Source organism: Molothrus aeneus, chromosome 1, assembly GCF_037042795.1.
Source record: "Molothrus aeneus isolate 106 chromosome 1, BPBGC_Maene_1.0, whole genome shotgun sequence".
Lineage (NCBI taxonomy): Eukaryota > Metazoa > Chordata > Aves > Passeriformes > Icteridae > Molothrus > Molothrus aeneus.
Window position 1 is genome coordinate 37160838 of NC_089646.1, and position 20823 is coordinate 37181660.

Here is a 20823-nt window from a genome sequence, read left to right on the forward strand (position 1 = left end):
GGATTGGCATTTATAAGTAAACTGGTTTATTCCATGAATATTAAAGCAACCACAATTGTTCCAGGTTCATTTTGGTGTAACTGACAATAGAGTTTGGCCACCTTATATTTTTCATAAAACCATGGTATGCTTGGTAAGCTCCAGTGTTCATAATGACATTCCTGTTCATAATGACATTCATTCACTACTGCACATCCTCTCAACCTTTTGTGTCCTCTTGGTGTTCCAGATTCTACTTCATACAACTCTCAACAATTAGAATTAAAAATATAAAAAAAAACCACATCAGGCTTTGCATCACATAATTGTATTGTAAACAACAAGAATCAGAGCAGTAAATTAATTTGCCAGCTATAAATATATTTGGTATGAATGATCTGCAGGTCTTGCACTGGCACACTTTTATTATGCATTGCAAGCATATGATTTTAATTCTTTTGGCAGTGTGGGGATTTAGTTTTGTGTTGACAGGGGCAGCAGCATGTTAGTGCATGAATGGTAATGATACTTTTTCCCCAGTTAGGCAAATAAAAATGACAGGCTAAGTCAAGCACTGCACTGTACCAGAACGGATTTTAAAAACACATTATTTGGTAAATGGGAAAAGACTGTTTTAACGTAGCAATCATTTATTGAAAGGATTTAATTAAATCTGTACCAAATGTGGGTAACTGAAGGAAAGTCTTGAGAGAAAATTGGTCATTTAATAAACTTCCATTGTCTTTAAAATACTGAAAGCAGTATAAGTCATAGTGTTTTATCCCTTCGGTAATTAAAGAGTAACATAGCTGGGTTTTGGGATTTCACAAATGTAGAACTCTTGTGACAGTTCAGATTGAAAAACAGACTTATTTTTCCTCTATTTTAGTGTATGGATTCTGTTCCTCCCTTCCCGATCATAAATAATACATACCTGTATGGGAATTAGGTATATCAACCTGAGTTTTCCATTAAAATAATTCATTTCTTTCTCTTTCAATTTATGAATATTTATCAAGGGATTATGGATTAGTTAATAGTATTTCCCCTTAATACATACACAATAATTCACTTGCTCATAAGTCTGAAAAATAAGAGGTGTCTGTCTTGGGACTAGACTGCTCCTAAGCTCCTGCTAGCAAGCTGTAAGGTAAACATTCCTTTACAAACAATGGCTAAAAAATAGTCTTTCCTCCCTCCATGTGAAATGTAGAGAGATTCTGCCCATAAAACTTTTTTTTTCACTTCAAGATAAGGACACACAGGCAAAACACCTGTATGAGATGTTCATATGTTATCTGGAAAGGGTGTCCCTGATAACTGAAAAATGCTGTAAAGGGTCAGAGTTGATGACATGGCATGGAGATGAAGTTCTGAGGTACAAAGCCTTCAAAAACATTTCAGAGAGGGATGGGAACAAGCTATTAGGCTGCCAAGAGGTTCAACAGTTAGATTTACTGAAGATTTGAAATCAAATTAGGGCACCACATTTGGCTGATTGATGTCCATGTCAATATTCTACTCTTGAATGTATCATACATAATAGCTGCAGCTTAAACATGCTGAAGAAATGTAAAGAGCATTAAGTATAACAGAATGGTGAATCTTTGATGTGCTTGTTTCATATGGGAGAAGTATGGTGGGGCTCTAAAAGACAGGTGACTGATTTTGAATGAAATCTTTTTTCCTCAAAAACAAAGAAAACAAAAACAAACAAATGAAAAAACCAAAACAAACCGAACAAAAACCAAAACAAACAGACCAAACAAAAAAAAAAAATCAACCCCACCTCCCATAAAACACAAATAATTCCTTGTAGTTTAGAATCTCCCTAATTCCATGCAGCCTGGTGTGTCACTCAACTGTGTTTTTAAGGATTCTCTCACAAAATTGTATAGAATAAATTAATTTGCTTACATAGGTCACCATCATCTTGTTGAGATTTTTGGGTTTTTTATTTTGTAGCTGTGTCTGTTCAGACTGCAGAGTAGTCTGAGTGGCAGCATAACATTTGAAATTTCTCCAAAATTTTGATATTTGTCACCAGTCTTTGGTCAAGTGGTTGTTTCAGTGTGTTGGCATCTATCTCAGAGGCAAATATCATAAAGTATTCCTTGAGGACACAATGAGGCAAACTGTTCAAAGCCATGAAGAACTATTGTATATGATCTGTGGACTAGATCTTTGACTTAATTTCAGAATACTAGTCTGAAACCAGAAGTTATATTCTTGTTTGCAGGCAGCTGGGATTTTGCTTTACAATATCTGTCCAGTTGTGCCTTATGATGTTATAGAAAGTATTGTCAAGCAGTGCAGAATGTAGACTTTAATTCATATTTTACTTTTGTGTTCTTCTGCAGATAGTAACTTTATCCTTGCAAATGCTCAGGTGGCTAAGGGATTCCCCATTGTTTACTGCTCTGATGGCTTCTGTGAGCTTGCTGGATTTGCACGGACTGAAGTCATGCAGAAGAGCTGCAGCTGTAAATTCTTACTTGGTGCTGAAACAAATGAGCAGATGATTCTTCAAATTGAGAAATCGTTGGAGGAAAAGACAGAATTTAAAGGAGAAATCATGTTCTATAAGAAGAATGGTAAGTCTTTCTTTCCTGTTCTGTTAGTCATAAAGAAAGAAACTTAGCATAAATGCATATAATATATAATGTTCATTTCTAAGTAATAATTTAGTTGTCTATCATCAAGCCTATGAGAATAGATTTGAATAATGACAGTAAGGTACAATTGAGACCATGTTTATAGTGGTGTTATTGATTTTATATAAACATGTTACAAAGCTGCACAGATTAAATTCAGGGTTCTAAACTACATTGTGAGAGTTTTTGCAGTCACTATGACATTCTTTTTTCTGCTCTTTCTTATACTGAAGTTTTTACCTCTTAATGTTGGATTTGGAATGAAAATATTCATATTCACCACAAAATAAGATACGTAAATTTTTCAATGCCATCAGTAAAATGCTCGAATGTCTCAATGAGCCATGTGATTTCTTCTCAACACCTATTACACATGAACAAAATAATAACAACTTTCAGAAAGTGAAAAATTTATATTCAAGTATGTATTGTCACATAAAGAAAATTTCCAGGCATTAACAACCCCATAGACTATTAGAAATTTCAATTTGCACCAGCAGTTTTGACTCTTATGGCGAGACATTCATAAGAAAAATTTCATAGTCAAGATGTGTGAGGCACAGAAGACAGCAGGCCATGATGCACACTTCCCAGCTCCTCTGATTTATATCAGTGCACTTATTCCATATATTTCTATTGCCACATTCATTTGATCTTCAAACAGGTGACACTAAGTTTGAGATAATGGCAGGATTTCAACCATGATAACAGAAGCAGAGTGATCCATGGACTCAATGGATCCATGGGTGTTGAGTATCACCTTCTATTTTATTATATGGCTAGAGTTTATAGGCATATGTCTAGACCACATTTCCTCATAGGTTTTCTCTTCTTCTGTCTTTATAAATGAAACATTTTCCTTTCAAATAATATTACTGCTATTATATGCTTTAAAAACTTATTTTCTAAAAGTGATTGCATAATTACAGCAAAGTGATTTGGAGTGTTGAGAGAAGACAGCTTCAGTTTCACTTACAAAAAAAAGGAAGAATGTTGTTTAGTTGGCTTGTGTTCATGATTGCTGCTCCTCATACTATGAAAGTTTGAATTTGATCTGGAAGCTCCTGCTAAATGCTTCCTTGTCTTGACTTTTTGGGGAGGCTTGGGAGCGTGTGAGTATGTTTGATTTTGTTTTTTAGCATATAGAAGAGACTCAAAAAGTTTCTTGAAATGTTTTCAGGAAGGTTATTCAATTAAAGTAGTTCCAAGTTGTAAAACATGTCTGGATATAGGGGGAAAATTGTTTTAACCTGGAAGGATAAGAACTGCTTTTTTCCAGTATTCTATAGTAATAACTGGGCATGATAAGAAGATATTTCAAGGTATTTAAATTAAAGAAATAAAGCTGAGACATTCATTTCATCGTCTTTGTCCTGAATGATAAATTGTGGTTCCATTACGTTTAAAGAGGTGCTTCAAATCTGCAATAGCTATGATTAACACAGGCAGAAAGAGATTGCAGGTCAATTATCAGAGAAGTAGCTGAATCACAGATGAATAGATAAAGAGAAATTGTTGAGGCTAAAAGAATTCCCACTATACATCCTACATGCATCCCTCTGCATAATTTGACTGGAAGCTTCCCCAATACATTTTCTGAATAAGAATAAATTTACCCAACTGCCCATTATAGTTTTCATTTCCATGTGCTTCTGTACCACTGGGTAACAGAAATTAATAGGTATTAAAATAACATGAGAGTTTCTTGTGTAAAAGCTAAATTTATCTTAAAAAGTAATCTTGTATTTTCAATAGAGCTGCAAAGCACAGGCTCCAAATTTGGCAAGTCAGCCATTTTAGCTAAATGTTTTTGCTTTGGGGTTGGGTTTGGGGCTTTTCTCAGAGAAAAAATTGAACTTCTGAAGCTGTTAAGCTTATTCAGCTTTGTTTTGGTCCAGAAAAATGTTTTAAAAATATTTTCAGACATAAGAACTTTGGGAATAATATCCTTGAAATGATTGTGTGGATACTTTCCAGCATATCCAATATGGAAAATCATTGATTTTTTGGGCTCGTATAATGTCAGGAATATAGATCAGTGGGAGACAAGTAGCTAGCAGTGCCTAGTTATCACAGGGCCATGTTTCAATGTCCTGTTTGGGCTTTAGGGCGGCAGAAGGGAACCCCCATCTGCCTTTAGTCTGCTATTTAGCACAGCTTTGCTTTGTTGGCCTAACTACAAGACCAAAAGAGCACTTCTAAGCCTCAGGGGTAATTCTGAGCTCACAGAATTTTTCTTGAAATTTCAATAGTTAGTATAACATTATGATAAAAAATTACTATGAGAGACATGGATGTATGAATACAATAACTTACTCTTGGTTGGTTCTTCTGGATTGGTCTAAAATGTAGATCATATGTGTCCTGTTTTTTGGGGCAGACATTCAAGGTTACAAAACAACATGCATCTACTCCTTAATTGTCACATTTTTCAATATTTTAAATTTGATTTAAACTTATTTCAAAGCTGATTCAGTTTTTATCATTAAATTAGACTGTTCATTCTAAACAAGCAGCTTTGATCTGAATTTATTAAGCTTGAATATGGATCTTTCACAGTTATTTAACCATCATTAAAGAATTCACATAACACCTCTGCTCAGTAATTGTTAATTAAAGGAATGAATGCTATAACTAAAGCAACCCCAGCAATCCACATGCAGTTTTATGGAAATTCCACACTGCTCTGAGCTGATACTGCCGCAGGAGTGGTGTGCAAGAGGCTGGGCAGGAATCTGAATAAAGTGGGTTATTTCTCTGTGTTGGATGAACCACAGTATTTCATTGTCATTTGGGTTTGGATTTCAAGAGAAAAATGATCTTAAGCAGTTGTGCTCTGACCAATCCTCCTGAGACCACAAGAAGTGGATAAGAAATTTTTCTATGTGTGTTCTCATTTGGGAATTTTAATGAATTCTTAGAATAAGATAAACTGGTTGTAACTCCTCATCCTGAGCATTTTCTGCCATGCTAGCAACAGAGCCATATTAGAACCATGGCAGCAGATACAGCAGCTTCAGAGAGAGATGTCTTTTGAAAATTCAACTCAAAATATACTTTTCATCATAGTTTCAGTATTTATTTTGGTTCCTCAGAAAGTTTCTTGCTTTTTCTTTGACAGAGCTATATTAGTTTCTTGAAGACAATCAGAAAAGATGACTATTAAAAGACAAGGATTTTATGATTGTTGCCTTCTTCAGAAAGTTTTAAAATTATATTGCTTAGGAGCTGATTTTTTAACTTTTTTTTTCTGTTACTATTTCTACGTTTTCTTTAAAACATCTGCAATAAATTAAGTTGTCAATTATGATAATGGAAATGCAAATTAACCTTTTGGAATTCAAGTGAGTTGTGAGAAAAATGTTCACTCCCGGATCTCTTGTTTAGAACAATCTAAAAGCAGTTGGACACTACGCTGTGGAATTATATTTAAATAAACCCTTATTTTTCTCCCTGTCAGACCTCTTCTGAAATTTGTCAATAGCAAGTACAGGTAGTTAAATGAGGTCTTTACATTTCCTCAAACTGAAGTACAATTAAGTAGCTATGTGGGTGTTTTTCCTTTTCTATTACAGCCTGAGATAATGCTACAATAAGCCCTATAATCAGTGACTTAGTCCAGTCTAAGCTCTCCATCTTCAGTTGCTGAGAAGGTCACAGCTTGGGTCCCCTATGACCCCATCAGGTTTACTTCCTTTGTATCAAAATTAGGTTTGTAGTGTTTGAAAAGTGGTCTGTGCTTACATACAATCTTTTAAAACATGCAATAATTCCACAGCCTTCCTTCACTGAAAGGAAATTGGCCTCTTTCTGTGTATGTCTAAGTTGTGTGAAACACAATGTAATCAGCAGTGGCCTCTTGTGATTTATGGACATTTGTGAGACTCCACTGTGGTGACCATCATATCTGTGCACCCCAGTAAAAGGGCTGTCTGCACAAGCCTTTGTGCACAGTTAAAAACCCCCACTGTCAGAGGACTGGAGCAAGCAGGTGTTGCTGGGACTGTCTTTACAAGGTGCCTCAGGACTTGGTTGCAAGCAGAGTTTGCTTTGTCTGTGACACTTAACCAGGACTCAAGGGACATTTTGTCAGCTTCTATGTGTACACTGATTTAAACACTTTCTGGTTTATGTCTTAGGCATGTTCTTGGTCCCTAAAGGTTTGGTAAGTAAATTGTAAGGTGAGGAAGATACAATGTATTCAATTTCAGTATTTATTTCTTCATTTATTACAAGTCAGTAAGATTAAATGAAAGTATTTTATCTCTTCTCATCATTGCATGAGAATATCTGTTTTGGTAAGGCTGTATCCATATCTGTAAGGTTGGGATTAAGGTATTTCAGATGGGCAGAGTATGATTAGAGAAAGGAGCTCCTGGATTAATTTGGCAAAAAGCTGTTTGAAGTCAGCAATGACAGCCACAGGTAAATGAAATAAGGCTCAGGCCATGAGACACCATCCATTGCCTCTGCCATGTTTGTGGTTGAATAACTTGGCTAGAGAATAGCAAAGGCTACACAACACCATATATATTTAATGCATTCCTTGCATTAAGAAAACAGAAAATGGGTTTTTTTTAGATAAAGAATTCAATGTTATTTAAAATCGTAGAAGAATTATGAAGAAATTGAAGAGAAATTAATTTCTTTTGAAATGAAAGAAAATTGGATTTTCCTCAGGCTTCTCTCCAGAAAGTATCTGCCTTCTTTAACAAACTCCTGAAATACACCATATCTTTTGGAAGGTAAGCCCAGCATTAAGAAAAGAGGCATTTATTAGAATTTTCTGACTGTAAAAAAAATTCTGTACAGAGACCCAAATTTTCTTGTGACTGCTTTCTACTAGTTTTTAGTGACAATTTTCTACTTACTAATGTAGAGAAAGCCCCTTGACAAGTTGCTTGACAGAGCAGTTTGTAGCAATGTGGCCTCACTGCTGCTCCACTGCTTCTCTGCCTTGAAAACCTCATCTAAAAATAAGAAAGCTAAAAAGCTTTTGTGGTTGTCTTGCTCACATTTGCTAAATTATAGTACAAAATACAGGAGGAGGGAAATAAAAAAAAAGCAAGCAACACTGAAAAATTAATCTGAAGGTAATATCTAATTGCAATTACCTGAGCCATAAAAAACAATTTGTAACTTTATAAAAGAATATTTTCTTTTTTTATTTTGTTTTCTCCTTTCTCTCTTCTTTTTTTCTTTTTTTTTCTTTTTTTCTTCTGTTTTCTTGTTCTTTTTCATTTCTCCCTTTCATATAACTCATTAATCATTAGAAAATTTCACTGATTTTTGGGAAGTCTTCCTCTTTAAAAAGCAGTATATAATATAGACAGAGGACATGTCCTTAATTTCCTCTGTTTCACAGAATAGAGAACTTTTGTCTCCTTTTCTCTCCAAATCCTTCATTTGCTTGACCCATGGCTTCTGATGAAAGGTAATGTGTACCTCTGAAATGTTTTGATGTTTTAGAGACAGTCCCAGCTTCTGCAGCAGAAGAGGAAGACAGAGCAGGCTTGTGCTCCTCTGTAGTGCCCTGGCTGAAACTTTACAGAGGCCTCAGTGAAGTGGTCAGCAAAAGCCTTAAAGAAGACAAAGCATGGGGATGAATTTCAGTTATAAGCCAAAAGAAAAAAAAGGCAGCAAAATCCCCTGTGTACAATGTGATCTAAACCATCGGAGATCTTTTTCTAGAATTTAATGAGACATCAACAAGGCTGCAGCTCACTGACAGTGCTGATACGTTGTTCTGATGCATTCACAGTGATATTGGCTAATAGCTCCTTTCAGCAGCAGCATGATGTATTAAAAGCATAATTCACTGAGAAAAGACTTGTTCTTCTAGAACCACATTGATATGTAAATAAATCTGTGTGAAATTTTCCTGTTCCTTGTTATATTGCTACAACTTGTTGCCCTCCACTGCTAACAGATGCAATTACTGTTTCCACACAGGCACCCTGGGCTTCCAGCTGCACCTGGCATGAATGGCTGTTGGTACTGCTGGATGCTATTTTTTTTTTTAGTTTTTAAAAGACATTGTGCTACTTTTTATGCAGCCATTTCTAGTAAGAGATATTGGTATTAAATTTGGAGTAGGATGTTCATAAGACATCAGACTAGTCACCTTTCTATTCAAATTTTTTCTCACAATTTTATGGCCACACCGAGTCTGCTGCCTTTTATTTATTTTTTTTTATGAGATTTAAATCAAGCTTTGGCTAAAAGCTGACTTGGGTGCCTGTGCTTCACCATGAGTTAGGCTGTTCTTTGGATAAAGAAAGTTCAAAGTGTCATTTCTCCCAATGACCATTTGCCTCTCTTTGGCTGGCATTTCCTTATTTTGTCCCTGATCCCTAAATCCATATTCTGGATTATGATGCAGACTATTTGCCCCCCCCTGTGCTGACCACCGTGATGGTTTCTTGCTTTAGCTCCATAAGTTTTGGAAGGTGATAGGAGGCTCATGTTAGCACTGTCTACTGAACCCTCCCACTGATTTGGGTAGGAAATTGCAAAAGCAGTTTGATTTCATAGAGCAGTTAAATTACGAGAAGCTTAAAACCTGCTGCTTTCCAACTGGTGGGGTTACTATAATTTCATTGGACAGGCTCAGAGACTGTTTACAGCATGTGCTCACATGGACTCGAGTGGTGAATTGGGAAGATTAATCCTCTCTACCACGTTACATAATTGCTCAGTGTGTGTTTCAAAACCCTTCTGTACAAAACCCTTGGACCTGACAGGGTGGGATTATCAGTTCAGATCCATGACTCAGCTCCATCTCAGGCCCCAGCTTTAGCCCCCTCCTTCCAGAAAGGTGCCCAAGGACTGCATGTGAAGTACAGGTTCAAGTTCTTGAATCGCAGCCTCAACAGAAAACCTCTAAACTTGCTGAAAACTTCTGAATAATATGAACAAATAAAACAAGGATTATACACAAGGATTATAAAGCAAAATATTTTCTGGCCAAACCGTGTGGGAAAAGAAGTGTAGAATAACTTGATCAGTTTCTAAAATATAGCCTTTCAATGTAAGTGCATGAGTAACCAGTAGAATCCCCTTTTTCTCCATGTCATGCCTTTAGAAATCTTTATGAATAAGCACAAGGTTACAGCCAGCACCTCTTCCAGTGCTGGGAGATCTCCCATTCTGCAGATTCCAGACTTCTGTTTCTAGGGGCTGCCACTGCTAAAGACAACAAAGTGAGAATCACAAAATTATTTTGCAGATATTTGAGTTTATATAATTATCGCTTGTTTTTTGAAACTGAAAATGTGAATTTTTTTTCATAGGTGTAGTGGTCTGTTTGGAGATTGCTGGGTTTTTTGATTGCAGTAAATTTCACATTATCTTTGAAGTCTCTCTTTTCAGATAATAGAATAATGAGCTTAAAAGCAAAATAATGTAATTTGAAAACAAGTTTATGTTTAGGTGAATGTGTGCTTTAACTCCTTCAGATGTGAAAATATAAGGTGAAATTTCTGAATAATAAATACATTTTATTCATATATAATGAATATATGAATATATATACGAATATATATCTAGACATACATATTGAATATATATACGAATATATAATACATATGAATATATATACGAATATATATCTAGACATACATATTGTATATGATCATCTTGTTTTAAAAAAAATTCTTGCCTTCTTTTCAGGAGTGCAACCCTCAGTAGGCTGAGAAATCATACTTACTGCTGTGTTTATATCTACCTGTTGACCCTGAAAGTCCAAAAGGAATAAGGATCATAGGTTATAAACACAGTTTTAACAATAGATTTCAAAACTACAATATTCAATGGAAAGAAAATTTGGTTTATTTGGAAATTGCTTGAGTGAAAGCAATGAAGTAAAGACTAAACTTTACTTCATTACTTCAATTAGGAAGGATTGAGCCTGACTGTTTCTGAAGCAGCCTGTATTAAGTTATTGAAGAAACTCTCTTTTGTTTATTCTGTTGCTTTTGTTTGGTTGGGTTATTTTTCATTTTAGCCATAGATGTTGTATATTTGTTTATATAAGTGTATTGTCTCAATTAGTATTTTCTCAGGAGTTAGTTGACAAATGCTGAATGCCCTGTACTAATATAACTGTGACAAAGTAATTATCATTGGAGGGGGAGGAAAAGTAAGTTGCAAACTGATAATGTTTATGAGTCTGCCCTGAAGCTCTTTGCATTTAAACAGAATGCATCTCACTGACTTAACTTAGGTTTTAGATAATCCTGTGTGTTTTGCTAATTGTCATAACTGCAACCCAGTAAATGTATTACATCAGGGAAGTACTTATCTCCCTAAATGTCATTTTCTTTTCTAATCTGGATGGAGATAGGAAAAGGAAATTAGGGTGGACAAGAAGAAAGTGGTACACTTAAGGATAATGTATGTCACATGGCATTAAAAGGCATTGCTTAGTTCTCTGCTTTTGTTCAAGGAAACTCAGGGTAACTAGAGGATTTTGAAATGGTTTTATTAACTAGGGAAGATAGTGGTGCTATACAAGGAAAGACCAGAAAGCTGAATAAACAAAGCTGAAATGTAGATGTGCTGGAGTTCATAAATCAGTTGTATAAAACATTCACTGGAGTCTGAACTAGCTGTTGCATGCATTGTTCCACTAAGGCTGGAAAAGACATGCACTCAAACGAGGAGCTGCCATAACACTGACAGTCTGTGTCCAAAAAGTGACATACAGAAAATTTGGGGTTGTGAATTAAGCTTCTCTCTGCCTATCATTGGCAGTTTGCAGGAGAGGCAAGGATAGGATATTGCTGTGTTGAAAAGGGTCTTCTCTTAGGGCATCTTTTCCCTCTTTTCGTCTCTCCATCATGGCAGAGATGGCAGAGAAAGTTGGACATGCTAGACAGTATGAGACATACAAGACACTGGATTACCCGGCAGCAGAAGGGACAGAGCACAGGTTGAAGCTGGGCACAGAAAAGGCTGGGAAGACATGAAGGGATGGATTTTGTGTATCTCTGATGAGATGTAATAGATTAGAATAATTGCACATGGTACTCCATAGGGAAAATAGAAGATTGGGGAGCTATTTTTAACAAGTTTTAAATCAACTCCACAGGATTATTAATTCCCTACTTATTCATACTGAAATACAATTTTTGCTTTGTTATTACAGTATCTTACTATCATCTTTCATGTACCAAATTCTTGGGACACAACTATATTCTGCTTTGAGATGTAAACAAATTTTGGAATGGATCCATTTTGGATGCATCAATGGATTACAAATCCATTTTGGTATAGATTTACATTGATTGTTAAAACTTGTAAGGAGACTTTCAGGATACAAGTGTTATCTGATGGTCACACAGAAGTAGGGGAAACAAGTTCTTGAGTCTTTGCCACTTGTATGAAAATCTAAATCAACAACCTGTTCCCATGTAAGTCAGTTTCATCGTAGCCCACATGAGCTCTTAATTTTGTAATTTTTTCTGATCAAAGAATGGCACTAGGTGTAGCAGATAAGCTGGAACCTTCAGTAGCAGAATTCAAAAAAAAGAATTTATAGATTTTAACTTATAAATTTGATTTTTGCAGGGATAATGGAGAAGAATGAGGTGATAATTTGCTTAAAGCAGCAGAACTTTTCATTAGCTGTTTTAATTGATCATTTTCAAAGTTATGATATTTACAAAAGAGAAAGAATGTATAGCTATAGTTTTCTTGTTCATTTCCTTTCCTGTTCAGTCCAGTTTCAATTTTTTTAAACATTTTTCTTTGCACTTTGCTCTCCTCAACAAAATGTTGACATCTTGTCAAAACCACTTAACTTTCAAAATGAAGTGTTATCAGTGAGACTGGGAACTTTTGGGTAAGCTGATGAAAGAGAGAGTTTGGTTTCCTCGGACAAAGTCTGGCATCCCAGCCTGCCAGTCTTGAAGTGCATACTTTCTGTGGTGGAAAAGTGGAAATGATCAGGCTCAGATATCTCTGGTGTTATGATGCAGGTTTATTTTGCTAATAATTATTAACCACCAATGAGACACTGAGGATTGTAATGCTGAGTATTTAGCATCAATCTTGTTGACAAGTTATTACAGTATATACATGAAAATATTTTTATCTTTGTCTTCTACATGAATCCCCTGAAATAGGGTGATGTGTTTAAATAGTTTTCTTTAAGGCTTGATTTACATCTCCCTACAAGAGCATTTAGTTTACTAAGCCACCTACTTAAACAAAAAGAAATATTCCAGATTTATGATGGCTTGTGAAGCCTAATTCTGCCCTCTTATGAATATATATAACTATTCCTTGAAGAGCTGTTGTTTTGTGCCACAAGACTTTTATATTTAGTATGCAAACCATTTAAACTTTCTTTTTTTTCTTTAGATACTTCGGCTCTTAGTCTAGGAACCATTACATTTGGTTAATTTGGTGTGTTATGTGTAGATTCAGAGCTTCTCAAAGGAGCTTGATCCCTCTTCCTTATGCCACAAGAAGTGGAGATAGATCACAAAAAATTTTGTGTTTCTTATTTCTGACCCGTGAATGCTCCATGAAGGAACAGCATAAAGTGGCTCAGTGTCCCTCTGGAAAGCAGTGTGGCAAGAAAAGTCCTGAGAAATTGAGGGTCTGGAAATGGATATAACCACATCAGTCAAAAAGTAAAAGGAAGCCTTAAGCTTTTCTTCCTGGACAAAACTATTCCCAGACTGTCAAGAGCAAAAGGAAGCCATAGCTTGGCACGAGTAGCACTCATTCCAAGTATTTATTGGAAAGCGATATTTGTATCTCTTAAAAAGTATGAAGTAAAATTTTAACAAGATGGGTGTAGAGTTTATTTATTTTGTTAAAGAATTACACAAACTTTGCAGATGAGCATCCCACATCATATCTTTATTACGAAACCTCTGCAATACCCAAATATCCACCAAAGATATTTCTGTTCTGAGTATTTCATTGGGCTCTGTCTGGGGTGGGCATGACTACAGATTACCTTTTATCATACGGTGAGTGCACACAGCTCATCAACAGAGCTAATGGTCTCAGTCTGTCCCATGGTTCAAGCAAGCTTTATTTTCTAGTGAAAAGAGTGCTTGGTTTTGAAGGCTACTGGCATTCTAATGACAGAGTTTTGTATAAAATCTCCCTTTTAAATGCTGTGGTCTGTTGACCCTTATTTTGATTTCAGTCTGAGGACAGACTTCTAGCTGTCAAAATGAGGAAAGGTAGAAAGGGTGGTTGAGAGAGTGACCATAAAGCATTCTCTTTTTTTTGTATATATAAAAGGTGGACTATAGCCAAATTGCCTTGTGATAAGATTATGCTTCATTTGGTTTCTTTTCTCCTTCCCTGTGATGTGCTTATATAAGCCTTGAGGATATTAAAATATATTTTCACCCTTCATAATGCAAGAGAAAGATTAGACTCTTTCTCCAAGAGTGGTGGCTTGAAGCAATAAAAATAGTCTGTATATAAATAAACCTCCAAAAGAAATTTCTTTGATAGGCAACTCTTGACAATACAGAAAACCTTTGTATGCATCATCTGAAGCAGGGAAGGAATTTCTGTCTCACAGACGAGTGCATTCAAAAGAACCATAACAAAATAGGGCACTACTTTTTTTTGATGTGAAGAAAGTTCTGCTTTTGGTTTATAGAATTATGTGATGCTGGCTTTCAGTAAAAGCTATGTAACAGATTGCATTGCGGTTTATTTTTCCAAGGATGCTCCTCAATAGTGAAAGAGAGAGAGCTCTTCTGTTCTTGACAGAATGCAACATTATATTGACCTAGTCCTGACCTAAAACAGATCATCTCACCCAGTCTGAAAACAACTCCATATTCATTTGCTCCTTTCAGAGAAAAGGCAGAAAAAACCAAATAAAATTAAAACACAGAAAAAAAACCCACCAAACCCACCAGCTCAGATTTAGAACTTCTAAAGATTCAGTGTGTAAATACAGCCAGAACTGACAGCCCACCACACCGGGTATTAGCCTGCAACTCTTCAGGAAAGAAGTAGCCTGTGCATGTATTGGATCTGTGTTTCCTTTAGTGGCACACACCATATTTTATACATTTGCTTTGCTTAGTCAAAATATTTTCAGATATATCTACAGAGAAGGAGAATGAGAAAAGAAAAAAAAAATAAAATATGATTGAGAGAAACTAAATGATGACAGGATGTGGGACAATTTCAGTGACTAGTGAACACTGGTGACTAACAAACCTCTAAAGAATTAAACTGTATTTTGATTATACAAAAGAGACAATGCATTAAACCATTAGATATTAAATAGATTTGTCTCTAATGATTAACTATGTTGTAATAACTCCCTTAAACCTACAAATTACGATTTCAGACAATGTTACTGTAACTGAGTTAGGTTTGTTTGAAATGCCTGATGCCTGCAACTTTCTTAATGGCTAATGCATATGTATGTGTGTGTGTGTGTGTGTGTGTGTGTGTGTGTGTGTGTGTGTGTGTAGAAAGGACATGTAACAATTGAAAAGAGCAAGAAAAGACCATTAGCCCTCTTGGTGGTGTTTAGAAGAAGGAGTTGAGAAAGACTTCTTGCCCACTGAAACTACTGGTAGAATGCAACTGGGTAGAAAGTAATTTTGCCAGTAGGAGTATGGCCAGTTTAGAAGTTATGATGGTATTTTGTAAAGACTTAGGTTTCTATTTTTAAGCAGTAAAGTTTCTTAATGCTTCTTCTCCTTGAATGGACCACTTCAGATTGGGACAGTGTGACTATCTAAAACATTTCTGACAGTAATGCTACTGAGCAGTTTTCCCCAGAATTTTTAATAGAGTCAAATCCGTAAAAAAAAAAAAAGGAGAATGGAGAATCAAAGTAGGAGAAAGAACAATAGAAATGCCTTGCTTCTGATTCTGATATGTTTTACCTTCTTTTAAAAGCGAATCTTTCCTTGCTTTGTCTTCAAAATAAGAATATTTAAACCCAATACAAAGCAAGTCTGCTTCTTTCCACAGGTTTTTCTGTCCTCCAGCTTTCTTTTCTCTTGTTCCAATTTCTCCATGTCCCTTTTTTAAATACCTTAAGTGGAAATGCTACCAGATTGCTGAACTAGTAATGTTAGTCTCAAAGGTGCCTGTGTGACTCTTGGAAAGTTTGATCGGGGCACAGAAGGCCAGATGAATTGCCTTTGAAGCAAATTTTTTTACCTTTAACTGATGTGGTGCTTCAAAAGAAAAGCTGCTCTTTCACCTATCATGCTCATCTACAGTGTTCAAAAGGCAACCAGGGAACTTCCACTTGAAAATCTAAATTATAAAACTTACCTGTGATCTTCCTGTGCCCAGTTCTTTTTCAAAACTGGAAACTTCAGAAGACAGCACAGCAGGAAGTGGCTGGTCTGCTTGCTGTGCCCAAGGAGCCCTCCAAAGCTCAGCTGATCATTTGGCTGTAGTCAGCTGGGGCAGGGAACCAGTCCTGTTTTTTTTTTTTTCTGAATTTAAGTAGACTTTTGTTTGTAAATGAACACTAAAAATAGGACATTGTGAAGCAGCAGATTGTGGAAGCATAAAGATGTACAGAAATTTTAAACTCTCTAGTAACACTTATATCTCTTATAAATAATATTTGTGGGCTGATGGTGGGTGGAAGTAGTTAGCATTGCTATCTAAAACCTGAAAGAGACAAAAGTCTGGTCCTGGGCTGAATTACCCCAGAATGGATGGGAGTGGGATCTAGGATGCTTGCATCCTGGCATTAAATATTTTCTTCTTCCAAGTGGTGTTGATAGAAAACTTATGAATTGTTTCATTGGAATTGAACAACATATCTTTGCAAAGAGTAAGAATTTATTATAAACTGCATCATTATGTAGCAGGTGTGGGCAGAGAAAAGTTGACAATAATTAAAAACATTGTCAAACTCAGTTTTGCCCAAATTCAGTCTTAAAAAGGTGAATATTATGACAGTAAAGCTGACATTAATTTTAGAGATGATGTGTGGTATATATTTCACTGTCTGTGCAACGAGTTTGTATCTATTCTAAGTCTGATATCTGATTAATTTAAATGTCTTTGTATTAGTGAAATGATGCTCTGACTAGCAGGTCTTCTGTCAAGAGGTTTTAATGAGTATCAAGTCAGATGATTAAGGTAGAATGATTCTATAGCAGACATGAATTCTTCAGATGCCAAGTTAACAAAGAAAAAGCTATTCCAGGAAATAAACAACATCAGTGTAGAGTTCAAAGGAAAGCATGGTTTCAGAGGAGTAAGCAGCTTCATTAAACACTATTAATGATCCCTGTAGATAAATTTTGCATTTAAATTAATGTCTTGTGTCTGGAGAAAGCAGTATTACAGAGCTTCAACCAGTGATGCAAAGTGATTTACAGGAGCTGAACATCTGTGATTCCGTGACTACTGACCTCCTAAATAAGCAGTTCACTTTTTTTCCCCCCTCTCTCTGCTAAAAGACAGCTGTTTGAATTAAATTCATTCTTTATCCTTGCAGGGTCTTCATTCTGGTGCTTACTGGATATTGTTCCTATAAAGAATGAAAAAGGAGATGTCGTACTCTTTCTGGCCTCTTTCAAAGACATAACAGACACAAAAGCGAAGATTGCTGCAGAAGACAAAAAGGAAGGTTTGTGAGAATTGCAAAAAAATTGATAAGAACCAACATTGATATGTTTTTAAGAATTACACCTGCATGAACATCCTCTCACACATACACTATTCAATATAGAGACCTCCTAGTTTTTTCCAAAGAAGAAATTAATGTATGTCATGGAATGCTAAATAATCTGTTTGGGTTTTTTATTATTTACATACTGCTCCAGGTTCTGTAAACATAGAATTTAGGAGACAGAGTATTTTTTCCTAAAAATTAAAATTACTTTTATGTACCATGATTTAATGTATTTACTTTCTGGATTTACAGAAGTATATTTTGGTATTTTGGAGAAGATTTGGACCTTTACAAAAGTTCCATCTATGAATCTGATTTCAGCATGGCTGAGAGTAAATGAATGTGTTTTTTCATTTTTTCCAATAAGCAGAATTTAAAAGAGCTTTAGAAATTATTTTGCCTATTGGTAAGCATATATTTTCTTGTGTCATCTCATTTTCATTACACTTTAAGTTGTAAGACTTATTATATCATCAGAATTATCCAATAGCATAAGAAATAATTTCTCTCTTTTGTTTGCTTCTGAAAGGAAACACTGCAAAGATTCTGTTTCATGAATTTGGAAAATTGTCTTATGGTAATGGCTCACAACTGCCATAAAATAATTTTGACTGTATAGTGTAAATAAGGTTTGCTAAATTTTGGTAACACAAAACAAAATCAGTGTAGGGGAATGAAGGTTATGCTGTGTGCAGTGAGTTGTACATCAAAGGCAGTGAACTTATTCTAAACTTGTATTTTATAAAGGTATAGTGGACCAAGTCTTTAGTTTTGTAATTTTTCAGTCTCTAAGGAACTGCTTAGAAAGAGTTCATCTGTAGACACCAAGAGTGGGTCTCAGAATTCTTTAAAACACCATTGGTGTTGAATTTTCCAACCTGGTACTACTCTGGGACCTATTTAAGTTTTTCATCCCGTGATAGTCATTGATCTCTGCATAAGTCAAAAACTACATAGCTACGGCCCTTAGAACACATTTACTCCTCATGGATTTTTTAAAGTAGGGGAACAATTATTATTAAACATTTTTAGGTTTTAAATGTTTATTTATCAACAAAAAAGTTATATTTCAGTTACAGAGGTGTGTGATTCAGTATTCTATTATGAAATTTTAGTATTTTAAACTGTAAAATATTATGCTTTCTTGTGCTGATTAATACTTATGCTTACGATGTCTGCCACTTGTGTATGTTTGGACAAATAATTTCACCTTTTACGTTATTTTCAAGCTCTGAATATTAGAAGGTTTTCTGGGGGAGGAATTTTTCATCCTTCACTTTTTGCAATGAATATATTTGAAAGTTTCAAAGCTGGAAGACTGAAAAATGGTTTTGAAGTAGTAAACAAGTACATTTTACTGCTTTTCCTTACATTCAATTTCAACCAATTGCTATCCCTTGAAGTAAAAAAATAAAAGTATGAAAAGTATTTTATCTTGTTTCTCCTTAAGCCTCTGAAAAGCTTACTCTTATAAAAGTTTTAGGAAAGTAATTTCTTAAAACCTGATACATGGAACTATGTTGGAGAGAGATTGTCAGAACATCTGTGCTCTAAAGGTTAGTGCTTTACTTACAAGTGATGCAAATTTTCAGGATAGACTCAGTGAGAAATCACATTTAGTCCAGGGATGACTTGAAATAGGTATGTTGCTGATTACTTGCAAAATGACAGCTATTGTTTATCTGATAAACATTTTGTAGCTGCGTGCTTATTTTAGGATGGATTAAGATGGTCTTTGACGTGGTTTCATATCAAATTATATATCTAAGCAGATTTTAACTCCTGTTTCCTGTAGCATGTTTACAAATTAATATAACTCTGCTGAGTGCTGACACAAGAATGCACTTGTGCAGGGCTACACCACACCAGCAAATGCCCATTCAATTGCCACAAGAATAAATATGGACACTTGGCTTTCTTCCATGATGTATTTATTCCTTGGAGTATCATCCTGAAACTTGGTTGTTCTGTCGCTTCATAATAATTTTAAAACCATGACAATCATTTTCTGTTATTAGCATCATGGAAGAAGAAAATAGCACTTAGTGTGGGGCCTTGGCAATTATTGGATTTTATTAAATAGAATGAGAAAACAAACAGGATTTAACCATTTACTCAAATTTTCTTTTTAAGTTCAGCATTTTAATGTTGTGTATATCCACTTGAATACATAAAAATAAATGTAGAGGTATACCAGGTCTTTTTTAATAACATTAAAATTCTTCCCAGCAGAGTGATTTACTAATCATCCAGTGGTGAATATCATCTCATTATTTTCAAAAAAGAAATCCAAGTACAATCTGTGCAACTCATTCAGTACCTGAAATTTCAGAATGTTTAACTTCTAGAAGTAATTGATGCTTCTTTACTTAGACCACAATTACTATCAGGAATGTACGATGCACCTTGTATTAAAAAAAGCTTGAGTTTGTTGGGGTTTTTTTTGGATGTATGAAAAAACCTTTTTAATGCTTACAGATTGATTTACTTTTTCAAAGATTACTGAATCTGCCCTTTCAAAAATCAAATAATTTTTAAACTTGTAGTTGAAACTGAACTATTACTTCAAGGTAATTGCCATCATGCACAGTTTTCTATTGCCTTTTTAGCATATCTCTTGAGGTTAGACTGTGTATGGAAGGAGAACCTAGACAAAAACATTCTCAGTGTGAAAGTATCCTGCCCTTTGGCAATGTTTTTGTTTCAGTTGCTCTCTTCTGTTTTCTGCCCAGAACTGACTACTGACTTTTATAATTTTATGGGTCATTAATAGTTATATTCTATCTCATTTTAATGTCTAAACTCCTTAGAAAACTTATCTAATAAAATCCTTTCATGTTCCTTTTCTCTTAAATCTGCCCCTTTGACATCCCACCAACACTTTGTGGTAGCACACTTTCACTGGTTGTGCTTCCAAAAGCCTTCTCCAGATCCCTATTTCCTCAGGTCTTTCCTACTTTTGATTTCACCTGTTTCTTCTGTAAAGTCTTGTTCTCCTTGTACTTTTACAATGACACCTTCCTGAACTTTATCTTCTGATTTTATGGCCTCTTTCTTCTTGTGCATTGTGTATTTACTTTTGCAAATCTCGGGAGCCAATGCTGTCTGATTTTCTGCAGACATTTTCTTATCAATTTTATCTCATCTGTTCACACAACGTCAGTTGTTCCTTTGTGCCAATGTGCCTTGCAAAAGTCCACCTTTTTACCTTATTTTCTTTTACCCAGCCCAAATGTCAGATGTCGTCTGTGACCTTTTCTTTTGAATGTGTCATTCTAAATACAAATTTAACAGGGCTTTTTCCTGCTTTTCTTCTCTCTATAAAAGTTTCCAGTGAAAAGAGTTGTATCAACCAATGGGAGAAGCAGACTTTGTTCTAAGACTTTCACATAAAAAAAATGGAAAAACACATGCCTGAGAAGTTTGACAGTCTTTAAGAACTCCTGTGAAAGTCAGCAACTTTCACACTTCTTTGGTTTGGTTTGGGTTTGGTTTTTAAGTCAATTTGATGATATCCTTAAAGGCTTCAGTTTTTCAGTTTTG

The 20823-nt window shown here is 35.2% G+C and overlaps 1 protein-coding gene across 1 annotated transcript in view; it reads left to right on the plus strand.

The window, feature by feature from the left end:
* Positions 1-20823, plus strand: part of KCNH8 (potassium voltage-gated channel subfamily H member 8) — a 176804-nt gene that overhangs the window by 53387 nt on the left and 102594 nt on the right. The window contains exons 2-3 of the mRNA XM_066570002.1: positions 2340-2573; positions 17104-17235. Of these exons, the coding sequence (XP_066426099.1) occupies positions 2340-2573; positions 17104-17235 (366 nt within the window). The remainder of the gene's footprint in view (positions 1-2339; positions 2574-17103; positions 17236-20823) is intronic.